The sequence below is a fragment of the Pyxicephalus adspersus genome, chromosome 7 (assembly GCF_032062135.1).
Source record: "Pyxicephalus adspersus chromosome 7, UCB_Pads_2.0, whole genome shotgun sequence".
Taxonomy (NCBI): Eukaryota; Metazoa; Chordata; class Amphibia; order Anura; family Pyxicephalidae; genus Pyxicephalus; species Pyxicephalus adspersus.
Genome location: NC_092864.1, coordinates 32,607,533 through 32,620,229, shown reverse-complemented (window position 1 = coordinate 32,620,229; position 12,697 = coordinate 32,607,533). Strand labels below are relative to the sequence as shown.

The following is a 12,697-nucleotide window of genomic DNA, read 5'->3' as shown; positions in this document are numbered from 1 at the left end:
ACAAGGCTGCCAGATTAACAGCTTTAACAGCAAACCTCTGTAAAATTAACACTCTGGAACATTTTGCACTATTTAAAGGTCAGCTGTACCCAAAACAAATATCTCAACTTTCATTGGGCAGCGGTGGGTTAAATCACCTCCTCGCTCCTTCTATACCGAGAAGACTCTGGAAGTGAGGATTGCCTCCGGTAATTTTTTTCTCCTCTTCTCAGCTGGACTTACCTATCATTTGGTATTTCCATACTATCAAGAGTATCTAAAAAAAAGATGACTGGCTTTCAATAGCTGAAGCATTTGTTGTGAATTCTATAAACACTATGATTTAGCTGGCCCACAAAATTGTTTTTATTGATTGTAAGCACAGATGACCTTTACTTGCCATCTACCTTAAATCTGAAAATGGCAACAGTGGCAGCAGGGTGACAGTAACCTGTAAAGTATAGCGGGCAGGTCCTGGGCACTTATGACCCAGGATTTAGTAATAGGCTGATGTGTTTTTTACAGGACTCTGATTGAATTACAAAGGTGATAACATCTAAATGGAATGAATCATACTAAATCCTCAAAATATGGAACTACAGGAAAAAGTGGAGAAGAATTAGAAACTGTTAGCAATGTATTACTGTTATATCCCCCTTGAACAAATGTCCCTTAATTTACTGTTTCAATGACCGCTGGCCCTTCTAAACTCTAAACTTCTCCACAATATAAGCAGAACTCGACTTTACCTGATCACATCTTAGTTAACTGATATCCCGAATGTCTCTGACTATAATGAGCCCCTGTATGGGCCAAATATCGCTTTCAAATTCAACAGATATCCACTTAGATATTCAATGAATAGAAAAAAGATACTAACATTCCAGGGTTCCATCAACCTGCATACATATCTTTTGCATCAGTCAGCTCTTCCCTGAATAATTCATACATAGTGTGGCCACCAATCCAAATGACAAAGTACGTTGCAAGTTTGGTCCACCTACTTCCAGAAAGGAGAAGTGTTTGCTGATTAACTAGATATGGGTAGTTGCAGGTTTGCCAAAACCACATTAGTCTTGACACCATCTTAGTTTTTTAAAGGGAAATTAACTTCAATAAGATTCTGCTGGAATAAGTATAATCTCCTACTGTGCTGTCCTCTAGCAATGACAGGACCAGGGTCCAATCACCAATTTTGTTTTGGGCAAAGAGACTTTGTATATCTATTCTGCCCCAAGAAAATTACCTCCTGGTGATTTTTGTTTAGGGGACATTTCATACCCAAATAATTTCCCCAATGTGTCAGTTGATAATAAATATAAGGGAGTTCAGGAGAATAGGAGAAAAGGTGTGAAAAAGTGAGAAAAAGTTCTATAAAAGATATCAAATGTGCTGAATACGTTAGCTACATTCTAAGTTACACTTCTAAGATCTCTCAGAAGTAGTATACAGGTGCCTTTGGCCTGCAGTTGATCCTTTTAATCTGGAATTGACCTGCTTTAAGTGGAGTTTCCAATCTATATAGCCTTGGGAATGCAAAACCCATCTGATGGAAACTTCAAGCCAATCAATGTCGGTCTTAAGGCTAGATTCACACCTTTCCACAAATGTGGAAACCCAGATATTACTGCAATATATGTAACCATGTTACGTATATGCATTGCCATCGAGCACTCCATTGCTCGTATACATAGTTAATCAATGCCAGTACAGTGTAAAACATGTATAGAAATGTACATGAGATACAGAGAGTCCAAAGAGCCACGTTACCATTTTCTTATGTTGAGGCTTTTTGGTGTCCATTTAAAGTAAATGGGCCACCTAATTCAAAATATGAGCATTTACCAGCAATACAAGATAAATTGCAGCTTTTTGAGTATCATCTAAACCTAAATGGTTTCTGTGTTATCTCTTTAGTCTTTGCAACTCAAGCTTTTGTCATGGATTTCAACAACATTAGGTCTATACCTTAAACCTTGCAGGGCCCCATGATTTGACACCATAATGATATCTCTGAGCAGCAATAGTATAATAATAAAATAATCATTTGAAATATAATGAATGATCCCACCTATCACTGGCAAGTTACATTACACATTTGTGGTGTTGCACCTGAGATGTATCTAATAGCAGCGAAAGTTGATCAAGTCATCAAAGTAACAAGACAGACGGCAACAAAGACTTGTCGCTCAAATTCTGTATGACGGAATAATATAATGCTAAGCTTTACTAAAAGTTCTTTTAAAACATGTTTTTTATAGAAAAAAACATGCATTTTCTAAAACCTCCATCCATGTTCATTCCCCGCATTACATGCAAATTTCCAGTAGGGTACACACTGGTGAGGTGATAGATTTCATTGAATTCTGATCCTGTCGACAATCCCAATGCGTTTTTTTCTTTCCAGCCAACATGAGACTTTGTTTAAATTGGATAATTTTATTTTTACTTGTAGTCCCAATCCAATAAAATGTTGTTTTTGGAACAGCGGTGTGTTTGCTGTCATTACTAATACTCTGCTCTGTATTTATCCTAAATTTGAGCTAAATTCCCTGTAGTTTTGTTATCTGTCTTTTTTTTGTCTCTTGTTATCTAACAATTTTCACATCATTTTCTGACTTCCTAAAAGAAGACACTTTGGGAAGTCCAACGTTTTTCATGTGTCATCTTTTGTGTGATGCGTTTTAGTGTTGTTCTAAGGCTGCAGGCATAGTTACTTAAAGGGCATCTCTACATAAACCTTATTTGTGAGAATTAGGCATTCATAGGACTACTTGTATACAAAAACCCAGCAGTCCACTCTTCTGAACCCTAATTTGAATCCAGACACCCCCATCTAGGTGCTTACGTCCCATAGACTTGATTTGGGCCATACTTCTTGCATCTATAGAGACTTATGGTGCAAGCAAGACAAGCTTTAAAGAAGCCTCAGCCTGAAAAAACTTGATCCCTCGTGGAAATATCATGTATCCTAGTTTGGGTTCAATTAGTTTAGGTGCAAAGGAGGGTAGGCTGGTAGGTTTGTAGACAAAAGTGAACTATAAATCCCTGAGACTCCAACAATGAAATATACTAGCAGCAATTTGTATCACTGCCTCTTACTGAAAAACCATGATGGAGGAACCTCTAGCTTGCACATGGGTTTAAAATGATGCATTTATCCTCCATAATAGTGAATGTGGCACCAAAATTGGGAATTCTGATGGAGATATTTAACCAGTGGAGTTTCTAGAGATCAGCTTGGGATTCCAATTGCCTCAACCATAAAAAAACTTGAGGTATTAGGTTTGTGGCGAGCAGCCCTTTCATTTTCATCAAGTTGTACTGGTTAGTTAACAGTTTCGAAGTTTTATTTCCTACATTGACAGAAGTATGATAAAGTTTCTCATGTATAAACCTTAACCAGAAACTTTAAGGTAGAGTGAGGCTGTGTCCATCCCCAAAATGAAATGGTCCATTACCAAGACAATAGGAACACAATCAGGCTATCTTTGTAGTTCAAATTGAAAAACCCACAAAACATTTCTCAGGGATTTTTAAACAGAAATTTAGGTATGCTTTAAAGAGGGCCTTCCACTGGGGGACTCCCCCCTTCCTTCTCAAATAACCTACTGGGTGAAGGTAGGGGAAAAACATACCTGTAAAGGGAATTATCTTATCCCCATCTACCATATTACTAGGTGTGATGTCACCTTCCTTCCATGAAGATTTATGTGGAAATTAGAGCAGGCCAAATCTAGTGAGAAGACACCCCAGTCCAGTGTTTCTCGACCTTTTTAACATGGGGGAAACCCTTAAGATACCGTAACTTTTAAGTCCTTAGGGAACTCCTTCTATAATTACTATATCCACAGCTTACAATACATAGGTGTGGTGGTCAAGGGATACATGCCTTTTACATTGTTGGCCATTGGGAATGGCCAACAATGTCACCTTTACTGAAAGCCAAAAAGATCATTGGAGTCACTTAAACTGAGAGGTACAAATTGCTCAATTCTCAAGGAACCCCTAGAAACCTCTGGAAGAACCCTGGCTGAGAAGCACTGCTATAGTTCATTTCAAAAGAACCATCTTGGCAGTTTTTGCTCTGCATTCTACATTTATGTTTTATGGAAGGATAGGAGGGTAAGGTCAGGTTAATTCTAAGTTTAACCTAACTTTCGCCTTTTTTGTTGGTGATTTAGGAACAGGGTGGGGGACCCAACCAGTATTAGTAGACCTTCACTTTTCATGGACGGTCCACTTTAAAGTTGCTCCAGTTGCAAAAGTTTTCATTTCAGTCTTCTGGTTTTTTATTTTAGATACCTGCACCTATTACATATGTTTGCATGTTTCTCCACTTGAGATCCTTGCTGCTTTCTGTAAATCTGAATGTTCTATACCCAACAAGTAAAGATATAGGTTCAATATATTCTAAGAAAACAAGCACCAATCAATCATACTTAACACATAGTATTAGTATTTAGGTTCGCCCCTATCCTGTTTTGTACCCCAGTGGACATACACTTGTTACAGTTTACCAGACGTATGTTGCAGTGAATGGCATTACATATTACTGCATGTTGCCTGCAGGAAAACTGAGCTGGCGCTAATGACTAAAATAATTTATGAAGCTCATGTAACAGTTACCCAGAAATTAGACCGTCTTGCTTGCAAGTGAGAGTTCTTGTGTGACGCATGCTAATGATATGACCCGTTTTCCTGCTCCAGCTAATTCACCCAGATAGTCATAGAGTCTGACAACACTGTCAATATTTAGTCACCCTATATATATCTATACATACATGAGTGCACCACATGCCATCGCTCTTTTCTTTGGGGATAGCCATTTTCCATGTGTATTCATGTGCCTATTTTAGAATGTCTCCATTTAAAGCCCACCCAGTGCATTGGAAACTATCTGTGTCTGTTTGTCAGCTCCGATCCCCAGTGACCTGAAACCGGATTCATTAAATGGTCACCATTACAGAACACTTGCTTATATCTATAGTACATGTAGTGTATGCATAACCTCCTAAAGAGGATGGATAGTGGTTTTATGCATTATTGCTTTTATTATTTATTATGGTCAACCCAAAACTAAAAAAATAACAATTAAAGATATTGGTTAAGTAAATACAAAATATAGCATATTCATATTTAATCTTTTTTATTCTAGCAAATTAAAGTTTATAGTGATTGTATAAAGCTGCGGCAACTCTCGCCTACTCTCTGCAAAACACATTTCTATTAGTTAGTCTCCAAGATAGGGTGCTTAGTAGGCCAATAGGAATGTGCGTCAGGCAGCAGAGGATAAAAAAAGTCCGATCATTACCAAGTAGTGCCAGAGCTTTGTCTGTATGGAATGCAGAAGGTGTGTGCAGGAACCTAAAAGCTTGTTTTTTTTAAGTGACACAGTGAACTAATTAAAATGTATACTGTCTACCATTGACTATAACAAAATGCATCAGCAAGCAAGCAATTCTTAAAAAAACCTACACTATACTGCAATGCAATGGACCGATTTATTAGACCTTGTAGATTACAATAAAAACATTTTTTGCAACAGAGCACCGTTTAAATGTCATAGCCCCTATGGAGGCTTGAATGGTGCAAGGCCAAGTTTGGCCTTTTCAGGCAAAGTTTTGATTTCATGCACAGTAATTTTGCTGACTACATATGTGAATGTCTTGATTACTTTGGCATGCGGTTTTTATTGTGACCCTTGCTTGAAAATCATTAATATTATCCATGTTTATATAGCATATTTTGACATATTTTGCAGCACATAGGAGTTCACAATCTAATGTCCCTTCCATAATCATATGTAATTACCACAGTCTAGGGCCAAATTGGGGGAAGCCAATTAACCTAACTGCATGTTTTTTTGGAATGTGGGAGGAAACTGGAGTGCCTGGAGGAAACCCACACAAACACGAGAACAACCTGCAAACTCCATGCTGATAGTGCCCTGGCTGGGATTCAGACCTGGGACCTAGCGCTGAAAAGGCCAGAGTGCTAACTTCAAAGCCACCGGTACTGTCCAAATGACATTTTTCATCATAGAACATCATTAGGAATTGCAGTGGCTTTAGGAATATCCCATTTAGACACCTTATGTGTAACCAATGGAGCCACTATTCCATTCTACAAAATGTTCTAAATACCTGGATAAAATATTTGCTTTCAGGGGATCGGAGTTGAGAAACAGAACTACACTTCATTCATTGCCATGTACAACTATTGAGTAGCTTTATGAAAATACAGGCAACTGGAAATACAAACCCTCTTTACCATACAACGGTCTGTTATTACTTGTAAATGGAGTGATTGGAAATTCAAAATTGTGATCACGCTTCATCCGATCCTCATGTGTTTAGTGTCTGTATTTTCTGCTTTATTATTTGATTTGACCTGATCATGTGTTAAACTGATTTTTTGGAGCATTGAGACTTTGTAATTGTTCATGACTTTGTTTTACTTGTGAAAGTAAAATCCTCAATGTTTCTTTTTCTGCTCCTCCTTTCACCCCATTATCCCATCTGTCCTTCTGCCTTTCTTCCAATCATTTTTTTTTCCGGCCGTAACATTTATCTTCCCCTCTTTTTTGTGTTGTCTTTGTTTTTGGTCACTGTGTTGTGTCACTCTGTGTCGTCTTGGTGTTGTGTTACTGTATGTTTGAACAAAGCTTCCTCTGGCAGTACCAGCTTGGAGGTGTTGACCCCCTTGCAGGATGTGAGTGTGTGTGCTGGGGAGGCAGCTGTGTTTGAGTGTGTGGTTTCGGGACCCCCAGATCTAGATGTGGACTGGATGTTTCGGGGGAAGCTACTACAGCCAGCCCTGCTGGACTGTAAGATGCGTTTCAACGGCAAGCAGTGTCTTCTACTCCTCAACTCTGTGCATGAAGATGACAGCGGAGTCTACACCTGTAAATTGAGCACGGCGAGAGGTAGGAGGCACAATATTTATTACTATTTTTCCTCTGTTTTTTTTTTCTAATGCATTTTTTTCTGAAACAAAAAAAAAAAATAAAAAGGCTTACTGAGCTCTCATTTTAAATCAGATAAATACATTCCAGGTCAATCAAAGAAAAATGTGTTTGGAAAGCAACCACAGTTTAGGCCACAGTTTTTTCAATCTTCATAACATGGGAGAACCCTTGATATAACTTTCAGGTCTTCAGGAAACTCCTTCTATAATGACTATATCCACAGCACACAGTATATTAGTGTGGTGGTTACCTAAAATAACTTGAGAGTCACAAATTGCGCCTTGTTCACGGAACCCCCGCGAACTCTGGAGGAACCCTGGTTCATAAACACTGGTCTAGGCAAAAAAGTTTGTCCCCTGCCAAAATGATGCAGAACAGGGCCCTTGCTCTCTGTGAAAGCAGTGGTCTCTCCAAAGAGGTCTGAGACACCACCTGTTTAGACAGACCTCTCCAATCAGAAGAGAGCATAAGCTCTGACTCAACAGAATAAGTCCACTATCAGTTTTGATGCACCTGATTTAAACTTTTTAATTTGACTAGAAAGAGAATATTTTTTTAACTTCTTGAGTACATTTAAAATGATCATTAAAATATATACTTTTTCTAATGTATGTAAAAATATAAAAATGAGTATAGCTACAAAATCATTTAAAATGTGATATGCATGAACTTGACTCTCATTGCAGAATAAAGTGAATTATCTTTGCTTACTTAATTTGCTTCCAACCATCTCAGCCCCCTAACAATGAGGTTGATTTACTGAAAGAACATGGGCTATTCTTGCAAGGGATATTTCACCTTGCTTAATGAACAAGCTGAAGCTTCTCTGACGTCAGCCATTTAATCATTAGTGTAATTTAGGGGAAATATTTTTTAGGGGAAATATCCTATTTTGATGCATTTAAAGATACTTTAAAGATAAGAATGTTGGAGCTACCGTTACTGATTTGCTGTAAGATCGGCTCCAGATTTGTTATCTTTATCTGAAGTTAAATCAACTCTTTCCCTTGGCAATTTTTAAAGAACCAACTGCTAAATACAAGCCATTTATAATAGGTACAACTCAATACTGCATAATCTGTGAACAAACTCTATTCCAGTGTTTCTTTGAGACCCATTTATTCCCCTATCGGTTGGCTCCATTTTGCCTCTCATACAGAGTTATGAAGGTGAAGCCTGGCTGTCAATTACAGGCTGCATATCAAGGACACCTTTGCTCTTCCATTGACAATCGTTGCTCCCTGCACTTGTCATTGGCAAGGGGAGTGGGTTATAGATGGTCAGAGGTCAGAGCCTAGCTGCTACCCTTTGGCAGTAATATTTGCATATCAGTGGCAGAAATGCTTTATTCTGCATAAGAAGGTGTCTTAAAAAGATGCTGATTATAGCAGATCCATGTTGAAATATTTGGGGAAAGGAAAGCTTGACTTTAAATACCTAGAAATTTTAGTATGTAGAGCAAGCATGTATTCTGTGTACTCTAGAAAGGCAGCAGTGGCAGCTTTCTTTAATTTAGCATAGCCATTATTATTATCTAGTATTTACATAGCGGCAACATATTATGCAGCGCTAGTCCATAATCATGTCACTGGCTGTCCCTTAAAGGGGCTCACAATCTAATGTCCCTACCATAGTCATATGTCAATCATATGTCAATAATACAGTCTAAGGTCAAATTCGGGGGGAAGCCATTTAACCTAATCGCATGTTTTTGGAATGTGGGAGGAAACCGGAGTACCTAGAGGAAACCCACACAAACGCAGGGAGCCATTAGCATTGTAACAGTACAAAATCTCATCCAAACACATTTCAGTAAATCTATAAAAAAGCTTTATTTATAGAAATACTACCTTTATGAAAACTTACTATGGCAAAATTCTCATGGACTCAGACAGCCTACCTTATATATTAGTATATTATACTTATGTTTTCCACTTTTTCTTTTTGAACTCATATCTATGAATCTTTTCTTCCTTTCTATTTGTTCCAATCCCAGATGAGCTGACCTGCAGTGCTGTGCTGACTGTTCACCCCTCACTGGCTCCCCTGTTCACCAGGAAGATGCAAGATCGGGATGTGGTGGAAGGTCGCACTGCCCGACTGGACTGCAAAATCAGCGGCACCCCACCCCCGATTATCACATGGACTCATTTTGGTTAGTGCTCCAGCTCATTCCCACCAATAAAAGCTTGTTTTGAAATACTAACAAATTGTGTAATATAATCTACTTACTAACTATATATTTCTGTTTCACTAGAATGCTTACATGTGAATGTTTTAAAAGTCTAAAAAGTCTTTATTAGTTTTCCGGATACTAAAAACTGTTTTATTATTGCTTTAATAATCCTTTTAGGATACATCATTATGTTTTCCATACCTTTTTATAGTATCATTGGCAATAGGCAATACGTGATGCTCAGCTCAGTAACTTTTTTGCTTTTCATGAGTCTGGCAGAGAGCTCAACACCAACTCTGCTATGGCCTTTGCTGTCAGATGGATGTTCAGGTTTCCCTGTCTGAAGTGGAATGCATTCTCTGCATATTCCCATTAAGAGGGCCTTAGTATATTGGTGTCACAAAGTCCCTAGTGGATCTTCCATACAAATATGTGAGAAGTGCAAGAGAACAAGACTTGGCTGAAACAGAAGGAGTGGGCTGGGACAGAAAGTCTGGATATCAGTCTCCACTATGACCACTAAACTACCGCTACCAGTTATTTGCTACGTTTTGCCTAAAATAGTAGCTGATGCAGAGCTAAAACAAAGCCACTGCTTGCACAACCAGTTATCATAATGATCATGCTTTTTTAATAAATATTTGTAATTTTTTCTCTAGTCTTATCTATCTAGCACAACACACATGTATGAATCTGTTCACTGATGACAGTCATTTAGAAAGAACTATTCATCCTGCATTACAGTTTATTTATTTATTTAATATAAAAAGAAAGTTTCCATAAACAATGAGATATTCAAAGATAATTATTCAAAGTCATAAGAACAAGCGACAATTTTTCCAATTATGAAATTTCATACTTTTGAACCGGTTGTGTTCAGATGCACAGCATGAGTAATTAATTTGTGAAAAATGGCAGGTTTTGGCAACTGACATTTGTAGTTGTGAATGCTATTGATATGTTTTTGAAGCATGCTTTGCTATTAAATGTTTTTGTTTTTTGTTCCAAACACAATGTGTTATCATGCAAAAATATCCAGCAATTTATAAAGAGTAAATGGTAATTGTCAGAGTGTTTTCATGTCAGAACATTTAAGTTTCTTGTTCTTTGTTTTGTTTTGTTTTTTTTTTTTTCAATTATACCAGGACAACAAGTTGAAGAAAGTGAGACAGTTCATATTCTAAAGGAGAGAGGGCACCATACCCTTCTTATCACCCATGCATCCAGTGAAGATGAGGGTCAATATACAGTCACTGCCCGCAACCAGCATGGAGAAGCGGAATGTTCTGCAGAGCTATATGTGGAGGAACCTAGACTTTCCACATCATCACATATGTAAGAACTATATCAGGTTGTTTTGTTTTTTTAACAGAATCTGTCTTCATTGGGGGAAACTTATACCTGAATCTACCATTGAGTTCTAATATTAATTGTAATGTATAGTCAATGCAAAATTGTTAACACAGTTAGACAATAATTTCACCTTTTTGATTAATTATAACTATTATATTGCACTCGAATCCCATCTTAGCCATGGTTAGCAGCAAGCAGTTCCAAGATCATCAACTCTATAGTTTAATCTTTATTTGAAAATAGAATTGCATTGTATTGTATAGAACAGGTAAGTCTGACTGTTCCTACTTCATCTACTCAGGAAATTGGTGCATGAAAGTCACATCTTGAATAATAGTGTATATGCCCTCAAATTGAACCCTGGACAAATAAAAAGAAATACATTAAATAGTTTTCTTTGTAGACACATAGGTATAAAACTTTATACATGCCAAATGACTTAAAAAACCCAGTTATCCCCCTGAAAAATTTCAGGGGCACCATCACTTTACACAGCCTGTGCAGAGAGCAGGGCTCATATACATGTTCCATTGTTACTTTTATTTAATTGTAACTGTGGAAAGATTATGAAAATGCAAATGTTTACATATTCTTAATAGACAGTACAGTTACTTTAAAATAGGTCTCTTGCAGAGAACATTTTTCAGTCCACCAGAGTTCAGTTAACATTGGCTGTTTATTTACCCCATTGTGTTGAAACATCAGATGAACCAGTAAGGAAAGGCAATAGTAAAGTAATCATATGGACAATTTAGTTTTTACATTGCAGTAACTTGTATCTCCTCACAAGTACATAATAACTCTCTTTAGATCCAAGCTTGAAAAGATGCCTTCCATCCCAGAAGAACCAGAGGTGCAGGACAGTGAGGTGGAGGGAGTGCTTATGCCAGATTTCCTGCGGCCACTGCAGGACCTTGATGTAGTGGAATCCCGTGAAGTTCAGTTGGAATGTCAAGTAACCGGCTTACCATATCCAACCATTACCTGGTACCACAATGGAAAGAAGATTGAGAGCACGGATGACCGCAGAATGACCCAATGTGAGAAATCATTTTGCTGAAATATTACAAATTGTACAGTCTAAAGCTGACCATAGATATCCTTGTACACTCATGTGTGTGTGAAGGATGTCTGGCTTTGTATCAAATCCAAACATAAGCTTTCTGGTTGCAGTAAAATTCCCTTATAGGGCAAAGGGAAGGGTTAGGTGGACCCTTGAACAGTCTTAGTGCAGGTTGCAGAAACCAGACAATGTTTCTTAACGTGCTCAATCACTTTATCTCTGCAACCTTTTTATGGTCGAATGAAAGTGATGGGAGCTTTTTTTTTTTTTTTTTTTGAAAGACAATTATCTAACATTTATGGGAACTTTAAAGTAAATATAAATTCTGGAACTTTTCCCTTCTATCCCAGTGACAATTGTAAAAAGTTGGTTTTACCATCATTGACAATAGTCACTAGGACAAATTATTTTCCCAGTGAGCATACAGTAAACAATACAACTCTGCTATATCCAAATTATTATTATTATCCAGTATTTATATAGTGCCAACATATTATGCAGTCCATAGTCATGTCACTAGCTGTCCCTTAAAGGTGCCCACAATCGAATGTCCCTACCATAGTCATATGTCATTATCACAGTCTAAGATCAATTTTAGGGGGAAGTTAATTAACCTAACTGCATGTTTTTGTAATGTGGGATGCAAACATGGGGAGAACCTGTAAACTCTATAGCAGATGGGATTCGAAGTGCTAACCTACGAGCCACTGTGCTGCCCTAAATCCAAATAAATATGGCTAGAGGTGCCTGTAAAGGCCTTCGTGCATTCACAATTTTTTTTATAACATTTATTTATTTTGTGAAAAAGGGTAACAAAGAAAATAAACAGATACAAAACATTAAAAAAAGTACAAAAAGAACATATCAGTTTCAAGGGTTACAAATGCGTACATAAAATCAGTGCAATGCAGTAAAAATCTGTACATCAGAGATATCAATTATCATTGTAAAAATAGCCATACAGACAAAAAGTTATTACAATCATTGTTTTTAGCCTATTGTATATATGACAGGGTATGCAAAGAAAAGAGGGTCAACGAGGACAAGACATTTTAGCAACCTGAGGACATACATCTTACAAAATCTTGTGAACACAGAAATTCCTTCAAATAGAACCAAGTACATTCAAATTTTTCAGTACTATCATGGAGACTAG

The 12,697-nt window shown here is 37.4% G+C and overlaps 1 protein-coding gene across 3 annotated transcripts in view; it reads left to right on the top strand.

Moving 5' to 3' along the window:
- The window catches only part of SPEG (striated muscle enriched protein kinase), a 165,175-nt gene that overhangs the window by 111,185 nt on the left and 41,293 nt on the right, over nt 1-12,697 (top strand). For all 3 annotated transcript variants that reach the window (XM_072418030.1, XM_072418031.1, XM_072418032.1), the window contains 4 exons: nt 6,647-6,907; nt 8,946-9,104; nt 10,271-10,460; nt 11,289-11,518. In XM_072418030.1, coding sequence (XP_072274131.1) covers nt 6,647-6,907; nt 8,946-9,104; nt 10,271-10,460; nt 11,289-11,518 — 840 coding nt within the window. The remainder of the gene's footprint in view (nt 1-6,646; nt 6,908-8,945; nt 9,105-10,270; nt 10,461-11,288; nt 11,519-12,697) is intronic.